Below are 25,000 nucleotides of genomic sequence, written 5' to 3'. Positions count from 1 at the left end.
GGTCTCTTCTTGAGGTATGACAATGGTGAAGGAAACGCAGAGAGGATCCTCATCTTCATGAGCGATGATGGCCAGCAGTGCTTATTGCGTCGCAGTTTTGGTTTGCAGATGGCACATTTAAGACTGTCCCCGATCAGTTTTTCCAGCTCTACACGCTACATAGTCTTTCTGCAAATGGACGAGTTTTCCCCTGCGTCTTTGTGTTGTTGACCAACAAAAGGCAGGATACATATGAACATGTCCTTCGAGAAGTTTCGGCTCTTGCTGGAAACGGACTCCATCCAGAGGAAGCACTGATAGACTTTGAGAGAGCGGCACTGAATGCACTCGCCAACGTCTTCCCCGGTATAGAAGTAAAGGGCTGCTTCTTCCATCTCACCCAAAACGTGTATCGTCAGGTATGTAGGCCAATGGTCGAGTCTTAGAAATGGTCATTTTTTTTTCATTCAGATGAATAAAAATGTGTAGAGTACAGTCTGAAACAGACATTGAAAAAGTAAATCAAGTGATTGTCGATGCTTCAGTTTTTGGATTACATGTATACTATTTGAAAAATTGAAGTGGCCATGGCTTTCTTCAATTCAGTGAAGTGTGAAATTAAAAAAAACGCTCTCAGTGAGGGCTGTTGAAAATTATTAGAAATATTTCTAAATTATCCAGTCAAATAATGTTACAACAGTAACCATGGTTAACCACGATAGCCGTAAAACCATGGTAACCGTGATCTATGTCAAAATGATTTCTTAATTTTTTCTATCAAGAGTAATATTGATTTATCAATCTAATCCTTGGCCCAGCATACTCTGCTGTCAGCCTTGGTGCCTGGGAGACCTTCGGGAAACCCGATGGGTGACCATGTATTCACCCAAAGAAAATTTGAAGTAGCAACCTAGAAACCTACTGATCAGTATTGTGATGATATTCTGTATGTCTATTGCCTTGGGAATTGTGTTAGATTGGTTTGGTTACAGCATGGTTAACCATGTATAATCGCGGGATATGTGAAATGCCATTGAATAGCCGAAAAGGTGTTAAAATGCGGTCCCATATGCCCCCCCCCCCCACCCCATGACAAAAAGGGCGCCTCTCATGTTAACCTTGCATTTCAGATTCAGGCTCATGGGCTAGCAAATGCCTACCAGGCAGACGCTGAATTCGCTCTTCAACTTAGAATGATTCCTGCCTTAGCATTTGTGCCTCCTGATGATGTTATCCAATCTTTCGAGGAGCTCCAAGTTTACCTGCCTGCCAATGCTGCACCTATTCTCCAATACTTTGAAGCCACGTACATTGGAGAAGAAAGGAACAATGGCAACGGTCGAAGGAATCCACTGTTTGCAATTGAAATGTGGAACATGCATGAACGCACACTCCAAAACCTGCCAAGAACAAATAACAACGTCGAGGGTGGCATCGTCGACTACAAGCTGATATCGGGGTTTATCATCCAAATTTCTGGAAATTCCTTGATGTAATCAAAAGGGAAGAATCCTTGACGCATGTGGAGATGGTCCAAGATCAGGCTGGTCAGAATCCTCGTCAGCAGAGGGCTGTTTACCGAGACGTCCAGCAGCGCATAAGGAACATTGTGGAAGACTACCCCAACCGAGATATCATCGCATTCCTTAGAGGAATAGCACACAATTTTAACTATTGATCTTGCCATGAAAGAACTGAGAGGCTAGGGCCTGTTGTATCTGATTCATTGGAACTGACTGAGATGATGCCTACATTGTTGTGTTAGTGAGTCTGTGTTAGTATTCTTAAGAACACTCTCTCCACCAGCACAGCCTGACTTGCCCAATTAATGGAAACTGTTTAATTTTGCTCAATTACAGTAAAGTCTCTTACGGGATCGTGGCCCCTGCGACCACAATTGGCTGGGACGATTAGAAGTTTCAGAGGCACGCCTGCACATCTACGTTCACACGGATGTAGGCGTGCCTCTGAAACTTCCATAGTCAATGACCAATCCCGTTCCCAGCCGACTGTGGTCGCACGGGCTGCGATCCGGGTAGGACCAACTTGGTAGGACCAACTTTACAGTACTGTAGTTCATGTTGTAATTTAGGAAGTGGAGAACCACTATATGATAATATGTCACTATTGTCAATATTTTACTCTCAAGGTGTTACTGGTGCCTTTGTGTTTGGCAAAGCATTTTATGTCAGATATGACTTCTACTATTTGTCTACTGAAGCGTGGTGCACAAGAAACCAAAGTGGCAAGTACGCCATTGTGACAATGCCACTGCTACCTGATTTTGAAATAACAGTTCTAATAAGAAATTTATTAGGTAATTAGTCACTGCAGCCCAAATTGGTGCCAGGTCACCGTCGCTTTGATTTCAGTCACAGGTGTGCGATGGGCTTTTTTTTCTGTGTTGATTCCAGGTTATGTAATTAGTCACTGTAGCCCGAATTGGTGCCAGGTCACCGTCGCTTTGATTTCAGTCACAGGTGTGCGATGGGTTAGGTCGTAAATAATTATTTACAGTATTTTTTCTGTGTTGATTCCAGGTTATGTAATTAGTCACTGTAGCCCGAATTGTTGATTCCAGGTGTGAACCATCTGTTGTATTCAAGTACCGGTAATTACAATTATGCCGTGCCCTTTTTAAAAAGCCCTCATGTAAGAATTAAAAAAAAAAAAAGAGTACTTTGACAAATGACTTGTCTTATGCCAAAAGCTGTTTTGTTTGGTAGACAATGATACTGGTGTCTTTGGCTGAGCAATTGAATTATACTCTGGATCCTTCTGTAAGGGATCGAAAGTGTTCACCCCCTCAATCCATTACAGAATGAGTTGACAAAATGGTCCTTTTATATGAAACAGACAATATTTTGGTGGTTGGCCCACTCACTTAGCGGTCTTTTTTATTTCACTAATAGGCTTTGGCTTTTCTTGCTCTCTTACAGAAGCATCATGATCTTTATGAAAACTGCCAGTTTTACCAGGTCCGTTTCATTACAGTATGATGCCGGCTACCGTAATGTCTTGATTCAAATTGTTACTGATGTTCAGTTTTACAATAAATCCATGTTTGAAAAATTTATTCATCTAACTGTTGTGAATTTTTCAACCGAGTTTAAGACAGATTCTGACCAACACTGTCCAAATGAAGATTTAATTAGGTCGCCCATCCAGGTCTTGAAAGTTTGCTGATGATGACTCGGCGAAATATCAGTTAGCCTTTGTAGGCGATTGATTAACGCTGGCAAATGTACAGGTGTCGGATTTTTTTCATCGGCAAAACCTAGTGGAAAGGCCCGGGTGGCAGATGTCCTAGGGTGGCAAATGTCCTATGTTGGTAAAAGTCCGGGTGGTAAAAATCCGGGTGGCAGATGTCCTAGGGTGGCAAATGTCCTATGTTGGTAAAAGTCCGGGTGGTAAAAATCCGGGTGGCAGATGTCCTAGGGTGGCAAATGTCCTATGTTGGTAAAAGTCCGGGTGGTAAAAATCCGGGTGGCAAATGTCCTAGGGTGGCAGATGTCCTATGTTGGCAAATGTCCGGGTGGTAAAAATCCGGTGGCAGAAGTCCGGGTGGTTATTGTCCGGGTGGCAAATGTCCTGTTAGGGTGTGTAGTATGGGAGGGAGGGAGATGGGGTTTGGGTGTGTGTGTGTGTGCTGAAAGGGACCGGAGGAGGGGAGGGATGGGGGTTGGTTGTTTTGATTAAACGGTCTAGTTGTTGCTTACCGTTAATGTCTGATTACAATTATTACGATGTCATTATTTACACTATCAGTGAAATACCCGCCCCCCCCCCCCCCCCTCTCTCTCTACTTGAATTGTCTGAATCTTTCAGCTCTTCTCTTCCCTTTGTCTTTCTATTTCCGTTCACTGGTTTGGTTTGGTTTTCATTTCAAAGTACCCCCCCCCCCCCCCCCCCGGGTCGATTTAAAAAAAAAAAAAAAAAATTTATCTTTTAATAAACATTGTCGTCTAGCTTATTCGGTTTATTCGTGTTTTATTTTTTTATTTTTCAAAGTAATTTTGCTTCTTTATCTATTTATTCTAGGTGCGAAGATGGGGGCTGGGAACTAGATCTTGATTGATAGGCTTCATGTGAAAAAGCCCCCACCCCCACAACTCCTTCTCCGCCCTCTACCCCGCCCCGCCCCGTCCCGCCTCCTCCCTCTGTGTGTCTCGGTGTCCCTTTCCCCTCACATCCCCCCCCCCCCCACCAAATAATGGCTTCCATGTCCTCTGCTTTTGTCCATCAGAAAAAAAAAAAAACAAAAAAAAAAACAGTGCCGAGAACTGACGGTACACAAGCTGCTAGCAACAGCAGCATCATCATCAGCAGCAGCAGCAGCCAGCCAGACAGACTGTCCACTGTGTGTGTGTGTGTGCGTCCAGAAACCCCAAACAGCACGCATAATTAATTATTATACAAGCAGACAAGACAGCCGTACAGCGCAGACATACAGGCAGACAGAGAGCACAGACAACAACAACAACCCCCCCCCAAAAAAAACAACAAAAAAAAAAAAATTAAACAACAACACACACACATAGAAAAAGCACAGTGTTCAAGATAAACACAAGGGTCGAAACTTAACGTCTCTCCCCCTCTCCTCCTTTTTAGGTGTTTTTTTTTTTCTCCTTTTTTTTTCTTCCTTCCTTTTTTTTTTCTCCAATTTTTATTTTCTTTTAGATTTATTCTCCTTTCTTTTACACCCTCCCCCCCCCCCTCCCAACCCCTTTCTTTCTTTTCTCTCCTTTTTTTTTTTTTTTTTTTTAAATAAATTTTTCATCCTTATACTACTCCTTCGTCCTCCCACCTCCCCTCCATCTTCTACTCTTGTTTTTTTTTATGATTATATCTTATGCCCCCTTTTCTCCTTATCTTTTACTCCTTTTCTCTATAGAAAAACAAAAAAAAATTCCCTTTTCTTTCTCTCCCCCCCCCCCCCCCCCCCCCCCCATTCCCCCTTCTCCTTTCCCTCCCTTTACTTCTTCTGTGCTCCTTCATTTCCGTCTGCTCCTTCACATCCTTCAACTTCTTCCCCACTCTTCCTTCTTTTCTCTCTGTCGCGCAGTCATGTGGCAAGCCAGTCAGGCCACAGAAGAAAACACACACACACACACACACAAGAACTGAGGGTTGGGGACAGGGACGGGTGTGGGAGGGGCGGGGAGTGGGGGGGGGGGTGGTGGGGGGTGGGGGGTTGGGGGTTGGGGGGGTGGGGGGGTGTGTTTGACGAACAGACCAACTGATCGGTGTCAGACCGACCCACAGACAGACAAGGACGCGCATTCCGCACCGCGTGCACACACACACACACACACACACACACACACACACACAGAGGTATACGCGAGTACACATTCACACACACACACACACACACACACATGCACGCACATGCACACACGCACGCTACAGGCACACATGCACTGAATACGCGCACACGCACACACACACACACACACACACACGCACACAGGCGCACGCGCTATGACTGGCAGTGCCAAACACGCATGCCGATTCATCCCAAAGACAAATGTCGTTTTCATCATCTGTATACATTACATACTTTCAGCATTAAAAAAAAAAGAAAAAAAAGAAAAGAAAAAAAAAAGGGGAAAACACCAAACAAACAAAAAACAAAAAAAAAAAAACCCAGAAAAACTCCGGGGTAGACGCGAGAGAAGGTTGAGGTGAAATCCCTTGGGGGACGTGCAAAAAGAACTTCGCACACGCACACACACACACACGCACGCACGCACACATACACACACACACCGCCGGATCAGAAAACAGAAGGAACCAACCAACGTTCAAAAGGGAGAAAGGGGAGTGAACGACGGAATCCAGGAACAAGGAATGCTGAGTGAGTTTATAAAAACCCATAGACATATATATATCTATATCTCTGTGATATAAACCCTCTGCAGATAACTAACCAGCTCCATCTGTCCTCTCACACCACATCATTCTCTCTCTCTGTCTGTCTGTCTGTGTCTCTCTCGTGGCACTCCACCTTATCCTCGCAAAATACATAAACAAACAAATAAAAACGTTTCAGTAAAGTCGTCCCCCCCCCCCCCCCCCCCCCCCCCAATCCCCTCTCTCCCTCAGCACTCAGTCCACTTTCCTAAAAAAAAAAATCGCCCCCCCCCTTGTGTGTGTGTGTGTGTGTGTGTGTGATTTCTCTCTCTCTCCGTCTCTCTCCGTCTCTCGCCCTCCCTCCCCCCCCTCCCTGTCTTTGTGGTTAAAACAAAGTGTAAGGACTCTTGACCCGGTTAAATAGACCTCTCGGGCCATCCCCCCCCCCCTCCCCATTCCCCTCCCTCTCCATCCCCTTCAGGTGATCCTATGGTAACCTCGGCAATCACGTCCAGAGCCCCATCTGTCTATCAGGACAAAGCGAGAAAGAAAGACAGACCTTAACTAACTGACAGAATTATAGTTACATAATAATCATTCTCCCCTCCTCCCCTCTTGGCAATCAAACTTTCGCGAGTATGAATCACACACACACAGCCAACACACATAGACACACACAGACACACACGCGCGCGCGCGCGCACTTATTTTCTTCATTTATTACAACAACAACAACAAGAAACAGAAACTGTTTGACAGTTGAACCCGTGTTGTGGTTTGTGGTTGGAAAGGACGTTGAAGTGGAGGGGGAAGGGAAGAGGGGTGAAGGGGTGGGGGGGAAGGAGGGAGGGTTGGGGGGGTTCGTTGAAAGCCTAAGGGCTGGGGGGTTTGGGGGGTTGGATGCCTGACGTCTACGCTACGACAGAAACCATCAGTGTGGTCTCTCTCGCTGCAGCAGGAGACCTTCAGAGTGCACTACACACAGCCAGCACTACTACGCTGTGCCCCAGGTACCTTGGGTTTGGGGGTGGGTGCGGGGAGGAGGTAAGGGGTGGATGCGCAGGTGAATGGTGTGTGTGTGTGTGTGTGTGTGTGTGTGTGTGTGTGTAGGGGGGGAGGGTAGGAGGGAGGGGGGGGGTGAGGGGAGGGGGGTGGTAGGGGGAGGGGGGGGGGGAAGCTGGAGTTTGGTTTTGTTATTGTTTACTTTCCAACTTACCTCCTCTTAGCTAATTCTTCTTCTTCTTCTTCTTCATGTCCAGATGGCATTTCACGCTGTGGGCTTTAGACTCCCCCCTCAACCCCCCCCCCCCCCCCCCCCCCCCCCCCCCCCAACCCAACTCCTCAGCGCGCGCGCGTGTGTGTGTGTGAAAGAGAGGAGAGAGAGAGAGAGAGAGAGAGAGAGAGAGAGAGAGAGAGAGAGAGAGAGAATAGGTGAGAAAGCTGGAGGAGAGAGAGAGGGGGGGAGGGAGGGAGAGAGAGAGAGAGAGAGAGAGAGAGAGAGAGAGAGAGAGAGAGAGAGAGAGAGAGAAATGTTTTTTGTTGTTGCTGCAGCCTCTTCTCTACTCTCTTGTTCTGGAATTTCACACGGAGTTCTGAGAACTTCACATACTCCTTTCTTTCTTTCTTTTTTTCCCCCCTACTTCTTCTTATTTTCTTTCTTTTCAAAAACAATCTGCGAGCACGTGCACATTAAGAGTGCCCCGCTCCCGGGCATGTGTGCCCGAGCATGCGACACAGATGAATGAACGAGACAGACAGGGGGGGAACAACCCTCCATCTTCCCGGCCTCTCCAAAAGATAAATAAAATAACATAAAATGAAATAAAATAAAATAAAATAAACAAATCACTTACCCCACTGGTCCAACAGGAGAATAACAACGTCTTGACATGGCTGCGGACTCCCATAGGCTGTGTGTGCACTGATCTCACGCGCGCGCGCGCCGGCGTACACACACATACACACAGCACACACCTCTAGTCTAGTCTACTATTCCAACAGGGAGCACACACACACACAGACGTGTACACACACACACTCCCTCCACTCCCGACAGAAAGAAAGAAAAAACTTGTTGAGGCTACCCACGTCAGTCACCACACGGATTGACTGCACAGTTAGGTTCCTGTCAAATAAATCACTGCTGAACACACCGGGGCATCGTCCTCCTTCCCCGTCACAGCGATGTCCCCATGGGACCAGCCACAGCCACAGTCTCGTCTTCTACACAGACGTATGTACATACACTCCCTCCCTACACTCAGAAAGAACCTGTAGAGAGCTCTACCCACAGACTCGGAAACAGTCACCACACGGATTGATTGCACAGTTAGGTTCCTGTCAAATCACTGCTGAACACACCGTAGAATTATCCTTCTTCCCCGTCACTGCAATGTCCCAATCGGACCAGCCACAGCCACAGTCTCGTCTTCTACACTATTATCCACATATATACCGCTGAACGCAAGGGAACATCCTTCTTATTTCCCTTCCCCCATCACTGCAATGTCCCCAGAAGACCTGCCACAGCCACAATCTCGTCTTCAAGTTCTACACTATCCACATAGCGCTAACACAAGGGAACATCCTTCTTTTTTCCCTTCCCCCATCACTGCTATGTCCCCAGCAGACCAGCCACAGCCACAATCTCGTCTTCAAGTTCTACACAACCCACACAGCGCTAACGCAAGGGAACATCCTTCTTCTTTGACTTTCCCTTCACTGCAATGTCCCCAGCAGACCAGCCACAGCCATAATCTCGCCTTCAAGTTCTACACTATCCACATAGCGCAGAACACAAGGGAACATCCTTCTTCTTTGACTTTCCCTCCTCTGCAATGTCCCCCCCCCCCCCCGACCAGCCAGTCACAGCCACGACAACGTTACGTCTTCCACACCATCCACACGTTACCACGTCCTTCAGACCGATCAGCTGTAATCTGTACGTACACCTAACACCTTGTAGACCAATGACGCTTTCCTCCTAGTGATCAGTCACACCTCTCTCTCTCTCTCTCTGACCAATCACATACAAATCCAACACATCAAATCCAATAATGGTATACACACAGAGGTCAGGACGTTCTACGGATTTTTTTTTTTTCGGGGGGACGTACTCCACTTTCATCGAATCTTTGCCCAGAAAAGAAACGTTTTTTGTTGTTGTTGTTTTCCCTTTAGTTGAAGTGTTGGTGGAATCACAACTCCAGAAAACCCACGGGCCTGATCAGTGTGATGGGTTTATAAATGCGAAGATCAGGCATCAGCTTTTTTGTTCTTTCTCTCTCTTTTTTGCTCTCTTCTTTTTTTTTGCCTTAAAGCAGAAGTGGTGCAACATATATGGATAAGTCCGCACGCTCTGACACCCCCCTGAAACTGAAACTAGCAGGAAAGAACCTATGAGACGAAACACACCATGTCATTTTCAACAAACAACCAGGAAAAAAGAAAAAGAAAAGTAAACCAAACATTTAAGTGTCAGGAAAGAAACCGATCAAGCCGTGTGACGAATCCCAGCACTCACAGCCACCACCACGATACAGCGACGTCAACACTGCTGTCACCACACACACACACACACACACACACTGGATACACCCCTACGACATCACACAGCCAGTTCACACGCACACCGCCCTGCCCATTGGTAACGGACCAGAGCAATGAACGATGACGTATATCGCACGCGCGCACACACACACACACAAGACAGACAGACAGAAACACAGACACACACACACAAACAGCTGTGAGCGCACGACCTTGTGCGAGGCACTGTGACACTTGCTGTGTCTCTGTGCACACCGCACGTCAGCCCAGAAAAACAACAACAACAACAACAAAAAACAACTGATGTAAGAGCTTTAGCATCTTCAGCTGGAAGGAATCTGCTGTGAGTGCGTGCGTGGATGTGTGTGCGCGCCCGCGTGTGTACATGTTGTATGTGTGCGTATGTGCGTTATTCTTTTTTGTAGGTCAGAAAACACGTTTAACCCCCTTCCCCTCTCTCTTCCACCCGTCCCCGCCAGCTTCTTTATTCCTGTATTCCTTGGCAACGAACAAGAGTCGATGTCTCTCCCCTCTCGCTCCGTTCCAGAACAACGTCTGTGTCAAATATATATATATATATATATATATATATATATACATACCGTTATCCTCTCTGTCTCTCTCGCTGTCAATACTTTGTTGTTCACCCGTTGCAAAATAAAGAACTACCTCTCTCTGTTTCTCTCTGAGGACTGACTGAATGTAAGAAAAGCACACTAGTGCTCATCTGTTACTATCGGGAAACAATTTTGTCCTGTCATCTCTCCGAGTCTGTCTATCTCTGTCTGCCTCTCTCTGTGTCTCTTTCTCTGTGTGTCTGTCTGTCTGTCTCTCCGTCTCTCTCTCTTTCTCTCCCTCTCTCTCAGTCTGTCTGTCTGTCTCCCCTCCCCCTCTCTCTCTAAGGATCTTCAACACGGATTTATAAACTGGACCTTCAGTGGTTGGTTCTCTTTGTCTGTCTCTCCGTCTCGATTTCTCTCTGTCTCTAAGTGTCTCTCTCTGTCCCTCTCTCTATCCGTCTCTCTCTCTCTCTCTGAGGATCTTCAACACGGATATAAACTGGGCCATCAGTGATTGGTGCGTATATACCCGGAAGCTGACTGGACACACACGAATGGCAACTTTCTTCCTTTCAATCCAAAGGTTGGCCGTTCGGATAGCGACGAGTGACACTATTCATCCGGTCTACGCGTGCGCCCGCGCGCGGATGTGTGTATGTGTGTGTGTGTGTGTGCGCGCGCGCGCGCGCGCGCGCGTGTGTGTGTGTGTGAGAGAGAGAGAGAGAGAGAGAGAGAGAGAGAGAATGTCTGAGAATAATTTTTATATATAAAAATAATGAAAATATAAAAAAAAGGAAAAAGGAGAAGAAAGAAACAGCGTTAAATACAGTAATACCACGTTTCTATTCTAATTTTCAATTCGATTACAATATTACCAATACTGAATGATGCTATTTCACAAAAAGTTTTTAAAAATTTGAACGAATTATATATATATATATATATATATATATATATATATATATATATATATATATATATTAATGAGAAATGGATTGGGAGAAAGGAGGCCACAATTGATAGAACGACGCAGGAAGGTGTTAACTCGGTAAACGCAGTTAATTTTCAGAGTTTTTCATTATTTTGGACGAACATAATTATATGACTGATACAGGCAAATCTCCACACTCTCCCTCGTGATGATGACACATGCGACAGAAAAAGATCCCACACTCTGACGGACCCATTAGTGGTGTCGCCGGTCACTCAAAACTATCATCATCCACTGGAAACGTCGTCAGAACGGAATGTATCATTCAAACCATCAAGCCTGTCCCCCCTAGTTTCAGACCATCCGGCTGTGTACGAACTGTCGTCTGCATTGCTCAGAATGTTGAGCAGGAATTTCCAAGCCTGTGCTCTATTTTGAGACATCGTAAAATAATACATTCATCAATAAAAAATCATTTTGAAAAAATAACATAATCAAAATAAAATAAAAACTCGTCCGCAGAGTTTAAAAGCCTTTATTTTTTTATTATTATTATTATTATTTTTTAAATGTTTTGACTGTCCCCATAAATGGACTTTTTAAGCTGGGGATCTAGTGCCGTAGTGGGAAGAAATGTTCCAACTTTCCAACATGTATTCGACAACCACTCAACAGTCAGTGCTTTCATTATGACGACTGACTGCCAACCGTTTCCCCAGACTGCATGCATGCTGCCAGACCGGGTAAACCTGGCTGCTAAAAACCTTGAGGACCTGTGGATGTCGGGGTTTGGTTTGGCCAGTTGCAGGTAACAACAGTACCCCCACCCCCACATCCCCCCCTCCCCGCACCCCGCCTGTACCTGTCTCCAGCATATTCGGCTAGTGTGTGTGTGTGTGTGTGTGTTTGTGTACGTGTGCACGTGCAAACTGACGTCATCCGCCACCCTTGTCACCATGGTACCCCACCCCCACCAACCCTTCCGACACACACAACACGCGCAGCTCCAAGTCCCCCAGCCGACACGGACTTTCTAAAATAAACTGTACCAGTTCTGACCCTCAGTTCCAAAGGTCACAGACGGCACCTACTTCCCCAGGTCTTCCGGCACGTGACACACGGTTCATGTATACCACAGATATAGATATAACATATATATATATATATATATATATATATATATATATATATATATATATGTAAACCTATTATATATCTCAGTGATGTAGACAGGCGGTGCCCCGTGATGTTTTGCCATGGTGACGGGTGCTGTGTACAGGTCAACATGTTGGGTGCACAGGAAGCCTCCTCCCTCTCGGGGCCCCCTGAGGCACTGTACCTTGTGTAAGGCTGCCTTAAGGCACGTAACACACAGTGCATATATACCATACACATATTTTTAAAAAAAAATATATATATATATATATTATGTATATGTCAACCTGTATATCTCAGTGATGTTCTGGCATGTTGAAGAGTGCTGTGCACAGGTCAACATGTTGGGTACATAGGGAACCCGCCCTCTTGGCTGTCTTAAGGCACGTGATACACGGTGTATACGCATGCATACCACAGATACAGATCCTTATAAACATGTATCTCTGTGATGTTCTGCCATGTTGAGGAGTGCTGTTGCACAGGTCACCATGTTGGTGGGTACATAGGAAGCCGCCCTCTGGGACCCTGTGAGGCACTGCATATAACTTGTGTAAGGCTGCTGCTGCTGCCATATGGCACGGGTCACGTGGGGTTTGGTTGGGTCATGTCCACTGACTCTGCATACATGTCCTCTTGGCTCCAGTGCACAGATCAAATGATGGGGTGGGGTTAAGAGAGAGAGAGAGAGAGAGAGAGAGAGGGGGTGGGGGAGGGAGGAGGGGGGGGGAGCGGAGAGGGAGGGAGAGGCAGAGGGAAGAGGTATCACATACAGGGTAACACACACACACAAGAGGGAGAGAGAGAGAGAGGGAGAGAGAGAGAGAGAGAGGGAGGGGGTGGGAAGCCAGAGAGACAAACAATGTAATACAGAATTATTCTACAGTTAAAACGACTGTCACATGAAGAAAAAAACATGAGAAGCAAGGCCTTCAAAACTCACTTGTGATACACCACTCAATTTTTTTTAAAAAAAAGAAAAAAAAGAAAAAAAAAGAAAAAGAAAAATATATATATATATATAAAAGAAAAAAATCATTAGAATTCATTCTGTATTTTATCATAAATCTTTGGATTTGAAAAAAAAGGGGGGTGGGGGGTGGGCATAAAAGCAGATTCTAACCAAGCATGTTAGGGTCAAGAGTAATACGACTTACTCACAGTGCTGTTGCGCATCTACCAATGACATCCAAAAATTAACATTTAAGCACGTTTTTTCCACATGATAAATTGATTTTGGCAACTGAGGTGATAACGCTGTTTAAATCATGTTACTTTGGTATATCTTGGGCATTTAAGAAATTCTTTTTTTAAAGTCCATGGTAAAGGAGACATTGCCATCACCTCAAGCACACTGCAACATGCAGCTGTTTAAACTCCAAATCCTGATCCTCAACGAAATAAACCGTTCATAATCCGGAAATGTAGTTTTATCTGGAAGACTTACACACCTATTATTGGTATGACTGTGAAGATTTTTTTCCCCCCGCACTAATTTTCAATCCAAATTCGGCAATGGCAGACAAAGTATTTCTTGAGAAAATGACAATGTTGAAGTTTACCACTGACACACACACACACATGATACACACAGACAACTGAACACCAGGTTATTACAAACTCGCACTGTTCACACAAGTGAGTAAAAAAACATCAGTCTCTGGCACTGGTCTTGGATGGGGAAAAAGAGGTCGGGAAGAGACAGAGAGAAAAAGAAAGGCAGAGGCAGAGAGACATGTTGAACAGATTGTGGAAACCATCATAACCTACACAGCACTCCCCAGGCCTGCAAAAAAAACAAAAATTCTGTTTCTACGGTGCACAAGACTGAAGTAACCCGCACGCATCTCTGGCAGACAAACTACCTATCTACATAATAATAGTAATAATATTACTACTACTACTACTACTACTACTATTAGTACCGATGATAACAATGGATACTTATTCAGCAAGTGGTTGGCCCAAGTGTTCAACTTGTTGACCTGCCCTCCACTGCACCAAAGAGCTCTGAGTGCTTGACTGACTGGTCATGACCTTCACTGAGCCTGACTTCACTCAGGAACTGTGTCGGAGTCAAAAACATCACATACACACGCACACAAAACACACACGCATATATAAATACACACATGCATGCACATACCCACTGCATGTATGGTCACACACATCCATACATGTATACACATGCACCCCCGCACACACACACACACACACATGATGCTGGCATGGTCTCACACAAATACACACACTTCATGTTTCGTCACACACAGGTCACCTAATGCATACATGAACTCACTCCCTCTCGACCTCTCTCTGAGTCTCTCTCTGTCAGCTAAAGGCTCCATTCTCTCCCTCTTTGTTCGTCTTTCTATGTTACATGTAACCGCTGAAGGTAAAACTAAATAAAAGCGAAGCTCTGCTTTGTATCAGGGTGTTGTGTTCTATCTTGCATTCCTTGCTGGCTCCCAAATAAGCACAGCACCTTTCTTTATTCCATTTCTTCCACTTTTTTTTTCCCCCCACAAAGTTCTTCCCATTCTCGGTTTCCACTGAAGGAAAGTCAGACAAATGACTGAAAACTACACACACACATTGTTCATTTGTTGCTATCTGTTTATAATAGCTATTTTTTATTGTCCCAGCTGTCATTAAGTACAAGTTGCACAAACATAGAACTTTTCTTTTTGCAAGCAAGTGAATTAACATAATTGTATGCAATATAATTTTTCAAGCAGAACTAATGATTACTAATAACGGAGTGACTGAATATACACTATTTTGCATTATTTTCAAGTGTAAATTTAGCCAAAAATTATCTTTAATAAAAGATGTATGGGTACATGTGTGGTGTGGGGTTTGGAGAAATTATGTCCTTGTAATGTTAAACTTAAAGTCTGAACTGAGAATACAATCAACAATGTTCTGTCAAAAAGGTAATAAAATGCATTAAAAATGATTCTTCTTTTCTGAGTGTGTGCTATACGAATCAAATGTGTATCCACATTAAGTGATTTTAGATGCCCCCCCCCCCCCCCCCCCCCCACACCTTCACCCACTGTCCCATCCACTCCTACCCCAAAAAAAGAAATCAACAAAATTAACTTCACAAAAAGCAATAACATACAATTATGGCGACAGGGGGTTGGGGGGGGGGGGGGGGGGGAGAGCTTAGTAAACGCATGAGAATGAAAGTCACAAAACAGAGACAAGACCAGCATTTTTACTACAGATATGAGATAATTCATATCGTCATAATCATGGCTTCCACTTCAGGTTAATTATAGTACAATACTGATGAGTTTGTTGAAAACGTGGGCACACGCATGTGTGTGTGAGAGCCTGTAACAGTAAGCACTCGCTCATGCATGCATGCACGCACGCACGTGTGCGTGTGTATGTGTGTGTGTGTGTGTTTACAGAGTCAAGGAAGAGCACCCTGTCATCCTGTCAAGTGCGTAACCCAGACAGCAGTAACAGCACACAGTCTGATGTCACGGCAGCTTATCACAGTTCCGTCACCTTCCTCTTCTTTCCTCTCTCCACTTACACACACACACACATGCGCACTCAAACACACACACACACCACGCAGTCACACACACACACACACACACACACACACACACACTGAGACAGACAGACACAGTCTCACACACGCACACACACAAACACCCACAAGTGTACTTGTCACCCTCACTAATTAGAACAATCACACATAAACACATTAATATTGCTGAAAACTGAAGAGTTCACTCGAGTGCAAGTGGATACAACTCTCTCTCTCTCTCTCTCTCCACCATGAGCATGCACATTGTACGCACGCAAACACACACGTACAAATGTTATTCTTTTGGAAAGGAAACGGGAAATGCACTTCTTTTTTTCCACCATGATGGTGATTTGCTTTTATGTTTGCATAATATGTGCATGTGTATGTGTGTGTGTGTGAGTGTGTGCGCACGCGTGGGTGTTTGCCATTTGCATACTTGTGCGTCTTCACCATCAATGATGTGATTTATTTTCATATGTGTTCACACAAAGGTGTATCTATTTGTACATGCATGATTGTGCATGTGTTTGAGTATGTTGTGTGTGTGAGTGTGCATGCATGTGTGTGGCACATCAATACCGCATCCCTTACAACTTTTAAAATGTTAAACCTCCAGGTTACAAACAAATGAAACAAGAACAACAAAACAACCTGGAGGGTTACTGAGTCAAGTCTAGGCCAATGAAAAGACTTTGGAGGGGGAAAAAAAACAACAAAACAAAACAAAAAAACCTGCAAAAATCAAACGAGTCAATGCCCTGTGTCATACATGTCACCATAAGACTGACAGATTTGGCACGGTCCACATCAACAGCAATAACAGTGGCCCTGCATGTCACCAGGAGGCTGACAGTGACATATCTGGCACAGTCTGCATCAACAGCAACAACAGTCACAGTGGCATGGTAGCCTAGTGGTAACACATAATATCAATAATATATATATATATATATATACATATATATATATACATATATATACATATATGTATATAGTACTTACATGGTGCAAACTCCCCACATAAAATATTATAATGGGTTCTAACTCTAAGCGCCTCACATGAAACAATAAATACAAGTTACAACAGACTAATGAATAGTGCACAATATTAGTACTATTACTATTACTGGTATTACTACTATTAGTAACATACCTCTGCACATGAAAAAAACACATATATATATATTGATCGGTGTATCTTTACACCAAGACAGTACTACAAATGGCAGATCTATATGAACACACACACACACACACACACACCAACAAATATCCCAACACACATGCACATGGGTGCACACACACACATGGGCACGCACACACGAACACCCACCCACAGACACACATCCACATAGCAACCAGCAAGGTAGAGAATCAGACCAAGAGGAGAGTGGGGGGTGGGGGGGGGGGGAGTACCTGCAAAAACTATGATAAAAATAAACACCTGGAAACTTGCAACGACAGGATAAAATTCACTGCTGTTGTAGCTTGCAGATTCTATGGAACAACAAGGGGCAAGGCAGCGTTCCCATCACCCATTTATGTCTCTTGACTCATGCAAAAACTATGATAAAAATAAACACCTGGAAACTTGCAACGACAGGATAATATTCACTGCTGTTGTAGCTTGCAGATTCTATGGAACAACAAGGGGCAAGGCAGCATTCCCATCACCCATTTAACTCATTTATGTCTCCTGACTCATGCCAGCAAAGGTCTCCTCCATCACTCTCTGACATATTCCACCCTGTGGCATTTCTGCCCGGGCATTTTGCAAAAAATTTGAGGCACAGTGGCTCACTCACACAGAGTTCTGATTCAAACTTGGCCTCACATTACTGAGAGCAAAAAAAAAAAAAAAAAAAAAAAGGTTAACTCTCTCCATACGAACGGCGAAAGAGACAACGTTAACAGCGTTTCACCCCAATCACCACCATCAAAATATTGCAAGCGGAAGGCTCTTATACTGAAGAGGTGAATGTTGACAAAGAATACCACAATTCTGACGTTGGGAAGCTAAAGGTTGGGTCATTGAGACACCCACTGGACATCCGAGGGGTCTGTGTAGAGGAGAAGAGAGGACTGGCCGTACTGAGTGAGTTAAACGTTCCATCTATACTGTTGCCTGTTCCCACCATCGGAGGCCAGAGCACTTGGGAAAGAAACTTTACTCCAATTTTCTTCACTCCACCCACATGTGAACAGGTACCTGACTTGGCTCGGGGATGAGGCACCATGTCCTAGACACAGCTAGCAATGAATTCACTGCCTTAGTGGTCGTTAGATGCTATGGAACCTTTAACCTTTTATCATTTATTGTATGATTTATTTGGATATCACTCCAACCTTACTGTCTTAACATCAGTTATGAAACAGGTTTATCATGGTTAACTTAGACTAAAGACAACTTTTTTTCCCCAATTCCTGAACATCCGTTAGTGTTCGTACTGTTACAGTTTCATCACTCTCTTCCTGTGTGTGTTCATGTAAAGTTTGTGCCTGCCTATGTGTGCGTATGTGTTAGGGTAGCTGTTAGATACACATGTATGTTAAAATGTATGTGTGCATGTGTGTGTGTGTGTGTGTGTGTGTGTGTGTGTGTGTGTGTGTGCGTGTGTGTGTGTGCGCGCGCGCGTGCGTGCGTGCGTGTGTGTGTGTGTAGTCACATTTTGGTGTGTGTATGTAACATAGATGTAATGTAATGTTTTATATTAACAAAAGCGTTTTTGTGAAGCACCTAGAGCAGATTTCTGGATAGTGTGCTATATAAGTATCCATTATTATTATTATTATTATTCCTGTGTTGTAAACATCTGGTGGGAACTGCTAAAGCAGAGATCATCTTCAAAGTAGACATCTGGTTGAAATCCACTTCAAGATGTAACTGTTTATATATATCATCTCCCTCTGACCTGCTCACCACACATTCTCTTCCACACCCTCTCACTCACAACACATACCACCACACACACACACACACACGCACACACATCACACCACTGACACGCACACACTGTACACATAATGCATGCACACAGAAAGACAAAGAGAAAGAAAGGGAGGTTTAGTTAACAAGAAATACAACTACAAAAAACACCAACAACAAACAAACAAAAAAAGAAAAAAACAGATAGAGACTCAGAAAACGGGTTTGCAGATTTCTTCACATGCTACTGATGCTCGTACAGTAGTAGTAGTGGTACAGCTCTGTTGAGCTCTTACAGCTGGATCAGCCGATGACTACACTACATCCTGCAGTGACCAGAGCCCACTTCGTGCGTCATGCCATTCAGCACGTCACAGATAAAATCCCGAGGATGTGATGCGTCTTCCTCCAGGAAGCCATAGTATGACTCTGGCTGTTAGTTTTGACCGACAAGTGGTCAGATCAATCCGCTTCATCCAGTCGCATTGTTGAGGATTACCTAGAGCTTCAAAGAATCTCATTTTGTTTACAACGAATGCTGATGTCAGACTGTATGATTTAAGCGAAAGGCTTTTCACAGAATTTGGCACTGGTCCCATTGGCTGTACACAGAAAGAAGCGCACCACTCACACTCACTGTGAAAGTGAAACAGTAATTGAGTAAACATGACATCCTGTTCAAATGTGTAACGGGACACGAAATACCTAATTTACAGTGAACAACAAAGCAAAACTCAACAGAGAGAAATCCGTAATGATTAATCACAAACAAAAACAAACCAACCAACCCCATGAAACAAACTGGCAAAATCTTATACAAAGCTGACGACATGGTGGATTCTTCTTCTTCTTCTGCGTTCGTGGACTGCAACTTCCACGTTCACTCATATATGTGCACGAGTGGGCTTTTACGTGCATGACTGTTTTTTCCCCTGCCATATTGGTGGCCATACTCCACTTTCAGGGCTGTGCATGCTGGGTATGTTCTTGTTTTCCATAACCCACTGAATGCTGACATCGAATGGTGGATTACAGGATCTTTTATGTGCATATTTGATCTTTTGCTTGTGTATACACACAAAGGGGGTTCAGGCACTAGCAGGTCTGCACATATGTTGACCTGGGAGATTGGAAAAATCTCCACCCTTTTCCCACCAGGCGCCCGTTACTGAGATTCGAACCCCGGACCCTCAGATTGAAAGTCCAACGCTTTAACCACTCGGCTACTGCGCCCGTCTCACAACATGGTGGATGAAAATTGATCGAGCAAAAGAACAAAGCCCTGCCCAGAAGATGGACTTTGGTTCGACCACCGTCTAAACAGGGAGGCCGACGACAGCCTACTTCCTGACATGGTGTGACAGTGACCTCATCACTAGGGAAGGGCTGAGAGAGCAAGTGACGCAGCCAACCCCTACAGATCTGTCGTCCAGCCAACCAACGGCTGTTTGACGCTGGTTCAGAACCAGCTTCCTGGCCGTGTCCAGGACATCACGATGCTGAGGAAGCACGCCCTACTCAGTTGTCACGATTTGGACCTCTCACTTTAATTTGGGGTCATGATTGGACGACTCTTTGTTTTACTTCATTAACGCTGGATCACAATGGGTTCCCCTGACTGAGACCCTTGTCCTGTTTCCATAAAAAGAAAAAAAAGCTGTGTTGCCTTCATTCACATTGATAGTATGTTACTGTTTAAGTCCATGTGACCATGATGGCCATGTCCTGTACAAAATGAAGAGAAGGGGCACACATGACCTAAAAGGTCCGTTACTTTAGCTCCTCTACTGCCTGTTACATTTCTGGCAGTCGTGGGAAAGGGCCCAGGAGATTGTTGGTAATGTGTTCACTGGTGCAGCGCCATCACCAACAAAGCAGGTTTTGGGACCAGTGACATGACAGTGACAGCAACTGCTGATCAATTCAACTGCCACCGCAGCCTTCACTCCCACACGGCAACAGACAAGAAACTGCCAACAAGTCTACTCCCCCTCTTGGCTCTCCCCCATTATCATGAAGACTGAACTGAAGTTTAACACCGGAAAGATTTAAATATATTACATGCAACCTTTATTCAAAATTAAATCATTGGCCTCCACCACTAATTGTTTTACAGAGAAATAAGCTCAGAGCACAACTCATTCCCATCAATTTATCACTTCTAGTTCTGAGTTAAAAACAAGTTTGTTTTTTGTTTGTTTGTTTTTTGTTTGCTTGGTGTTTGTTTTTTTCAACAAACAAAAACATGCAAAACATAATTTGGTTGTTGCTGTTGTTGCTTCTTCACCAACAAAAATATGCAAAGGAAGATTTTTGTTGGGTCTTTTCAGTTACTGACAAAAAAACCCATTGCCCAATGAATGGGCAGCAAGTGTCCAACCCAATGTTTCCACAACTACTACTAGTAGTATGGTAAACATTCCAAGAAAAGCACAGGGCAGCTTTTCAGCCAACTGTCACAGTATCTAGTAAACATTCCAAGAAATGCACATGGCAGCTTTTTAGCCAACTGTCACAGTATCTAGTAAACATTCCAAGAAATGCACACGGCAGCTTTTTAGCCAACAGTCACAGAATCTAGTAAACATTCCAAGAAATGCACAGGGCAGCTTTTTAGCCAACTGTCACAGAATCTAGTAAACATTCCAAGAAATGCACAGGGCAGCTTTTTAGCCAACTGTCACAGAATCTAGTAAACATTCCAAGAAATGCACAGGGCAGCTTTTTAGCCGACTGTCACAGAATCTAGTAAACATTTCAAGAAATGCACAGGGCAGTTTTTTAGCCAACTGTCACAGAATCTAGTAAACATTTCAAGAAATGCACAGGGCAGCTTTTTAATTTTAGCCAACTGTCACAGAATCTAGTAAACATTCCAAGAAATGCACAGGGCAGCTTTTTAGCCAGCTGTCACAGTATCTAGTAAACATTTCAAGAAATGCACAGGGCAGTTTCTTCTCATGTAGACCAAGGGAGAAAGGAAAATAAAGAAGAAGAAAAAAAGAGAGAAAAAGGTCAGTTACTAAAATGCGAAATAGAAATGACATGTTTTCAAGCACTGCAGAATAACCGGAAGGCAGGAATGCTATTCAAGCATTATCAACTGAAACTGGAAAAGATATTCCATGCCCCCCCCCCAAAAAAAAAAGAAAAAAAAAAGAAGAGATAATAATAATAACAATACTGATAATAATAATTGGACCATTTCCATTCTAACTCACATGGAGACTAAATTAAATAACAGAAGACCTGTCTGACCCACAGCATCCACCTCTCTCCTCTCTTCTGTGATACTGGGCCAGCTGTACGCTTTCTGACAAACTGAAATGTCCCATTAATTTGACTAAAACAGCTGGCTTTCTCTTTGACACCCCCCCCCCCCCCCCCCGCCCACCCACCCCTCAAAAAAACAAACAAAAAAATCATAAAAATAGAAAAAAAGAAACCCTGTTCAACCACACAATCTATTTCTTCCTTTTCTGTCTCTTTGTCTTTGGTTTTGTTTACTTTCTCTCTTTGTATTTTGCATCCCATGGAAGTAAAAATGAACAACAACATCAACAGCAATAAGACACTTCATTCATAATTTGGTACTGAGTCATAGTGAACAGTGAATTTCTCTTCACTTTTCTCTTCACCCCATTGTTTTTCGCCAGCCCATTCATGGCCATTGTAAAATGTGTAACTGCGATGTGATCCTCTCTGCGCCTTAACCAATCCCTACTTAGCGATTCTTATTTATAGAGAACCATCTTATTAAAGCTACTAATAATTCAAAGCTGTACTGTAGTGTAAGCATGATCCCCCCCACCCCCACCCCCACCCCGTTCCAAATGAGTTTGATGGTGTGAAAACAAAAAGCTAATCACTTACATTTCTCACAGCATGATTTTTTCCCCTGCATATTGTAATTTGTCAAGATCATATAATGAAATATATGTGAATGATCCAACTTATTTCTCTGTATGTATTTTCTGCATTGATGTAATGACATTGTGATGAGACCAGAAAATGGAGTTCAACTTCAGGCAAACATTCACTCATGTCTAGTTTGTTCAAATCATACGCAAAAACAAACACGCACACAACAACACCCACGACAACACCCACAACACCACACACATTAACACAACAATATACACTCAACATACACTACCACAACAACACACACAACAACACACCACCACAACACCAAACCACACCACCACTCACCTTCCCATCAGCACTTGTGTTCACTACGTTCTTGTGGTTGTTCTTCGATGCCAGCGGCCGACGGGGACTGCGGGGACTGGGAAGCTTGGAGGCAGAAGTGGACAGTGTGGGAGAGAGAGGCCGGTGCCTGGGAGAGCTGGGTTTGTGCATCACGTTGCCACTCCCCCGTGGGGAAGGCTGGGTCAACACCTCCCCGTGGGCAATCTGCTGCAGGTTTTCCCGCAAAATTTCTGAGTCTCCGGCTCGCTCAGCCATCGCAGGAAGAGCTCATCCACCTTCATCTTCAACATGGGTTTCAGCGCCATGCTGGTCAGTGCGTCGCTGTCAGTGTCGGCCAGTCGTCAACTTCACGTATGACTCACAGACATGAGACAAAGTACTCAACTTGTGAGTTGACCGTGTGTCCAGTCTTGACTCACCCAACAGTTCAACTGCAACACAGAATTTCACTAGTTTTTATCCTCAATGTCCTGGACCCGTGTATACACAGATGGCTCTGCCAAGAGCGCTGTTAGGAATGGGGGAGGCGGTGTCTAAATCCGATTCCCAGGTGGCAGCTCGATGAGGCATTCCATTGCTACTGGCCTCACTCAACGAATTTCAGAGCAGAAGCATCTGCGCTACTTGCTGCAGCCAAACTCCTCAACCAGAGAGACCGTTTGCCAGACCACACTGTCTTCCTCACCAACTGCCAAGCTGTCCTACAAAGCCTCAGACCAGAGTAAGGGACAAAACCTTACAAGGCATCCACTGATCCAGTCTGAGATGCAAGCCCTAAGTGCCAGAACCACAAGTCCTACAGTGCATCCCCTCTCACTGCGGTATTGCAGGAAATGAAGAGGCAGACAAGCTCTCCAAAGTAGGAAGCAGGCTCATCCAATCTGCCCACCCCCTTAGCTTTGGGGAAACAAAGACTATTCGGCTACAGCTGGGACCAGAGGAGGACAGCATCCACCTACTGTGTCGAGCTCAGAAAGTCATCATCCTCTGACCGTGCACAGGCCACTGCCAGCTCCTCTACCATCTCTACAAGCTGAAAATTTCCCACACAGACCAATGTCCATGTGACACCTCTCCTATAGCTCCAGCCCAGCAAGACTGCCCTCTACCTAAAAAGCTGAGGTGCCAGATGTGGCCCAGTCCCGCAGCGCTCCAGGAAAAGTTGTGTTGAAAGGCTACAGAGCTCCAGCGCACTGCGGACTTCGTAACCTACTAATACTATGGACTGACCATCTGAACATGGCCTGGGAACACTGAAGAAAAATGATAAATGTCTCATGTTGCTTAATCTATAATATTAAGATTTTAATTAAATGCAAAGGATAATCTGTTATTTACATATAAATAAATTATAAAAAAAGTGCACAAGACAAATGGTTCAACAATATGAATGGATGATTATGATTTGATCATGATAAACATAAACAAACCAACCAAAAAAATGCATAATTAATGACTTGTTCGTGTCTTTTTGCAAACACCAACCATGCAGTTCCCATTCCTTTAAACATATGAATTTATTCACTTTCTATTCTCAATAAATCAAGTCATCCTTTCAGAAAGAAAGACGTTTGTTGCTAGTTTTTTTCTTCTTCAGCCCTCACTTTTAACTTGATAAAAGTAGGGGATGATCACTCAGTCTGGCTCCACAACTAAGCGATTACTGTTGAATCAGTAGAGGGTCTAACAGTAGGTGGTGTCCTCAAATACGTTGAATGATAAAAGGCCGGCCTTCAGTTCACATTTCAAATTGAGTGTGTGTGTGTGTGTGTGTGTGTGTGTGTGTGTGTGTGTGTGTGTGCATGTATTGTATGTGTGTGAGTGCATGTACATTCAGCATGGGTGTACAATGTACACATGTATATATGTGTGTGCCAGTGTGTGTGTGTGTGTGTGTGTGTGTGTGTGTTAGTGTCTATGGTGTATGTACACAATGTACATGTGTGGAATTGTGTGTGTGTGTGTGTGTGTGCGCGCGCGTGCGCGCGTGTGTGTAATAAATGTACTGTACACTTAACAAAAAACGATTCTGAATTCATATGGTAATACCAGTTGCCAACTCAATCAGCAGACTGTATCAAAATTACCTGATTCTTTTTAAACATTCAACTACCCATGCTAATGGAGTGGCTTTGCAACAACTGGCTTCCTATGGTCTGTCTTGTACAAGCTAATTCAAACTTTGTTTTGTTATTTATACATTTCATATATTCACTTCTTAGTTCTTACCACATCTGTATGTGGTGCGGTGCACAGAATCAGTGAGTGAATGTACATGT

The 25,000-nt window shown here is 44.2% G+C and overlaps 1 protein-coding gene across 2 annotated transcripts in view; it reads right to left on the bottom strand.

The window, feature by feature from the left end:
- The window catches only part of LOC143275585 (serine/threonine-protein phosphatase 2A regulatory subunit B'' subunit delta-like), a 118,107-nt gene that overhangs the window by 92,450 nt on the left and 657 nt on the right, over positions 1–25,000 (bottom strand). Inside the window, exon 2 of one of the 2 annotated variants that reach the window (XM_076579791.1) lies at positions 22,722–23,152. In XM_076579791.1, coding sequence (XP_076435906.1) covers positions 22,722–22,976 — 255 coding nt within the window. In that variant the 5' untranslated portion in view covers positions 22,977–23,152. Of the gene's footprint in view, positions 1–7,688; positions 8,676–22,721; positions 23,153–25,000 lie in introns of those variants that run through there. The other variant, XM_076579792.1, reaches the window with a different exon arrangement.

This window comes from Babylonia areolata, chromosome 30, assembly GCF_041734735.1.
Source record: "Babylonia areolata isolate BAREFJ2019XMU chromosome 30, ASM4173473v1, whole genome shotgun sequence".
Lineage (NCBI taxonomy): Eukaryota > Metazoa > Mollusca > Gastropoda > Neogastropoda > Buccinidae > Babylonia > Babylonia areolata.
The sequence above is the reverse complement of the archived record's forward strand: the minus strand, read 5'-3'. Positions and strand labels throughout refer to the sequence as shown.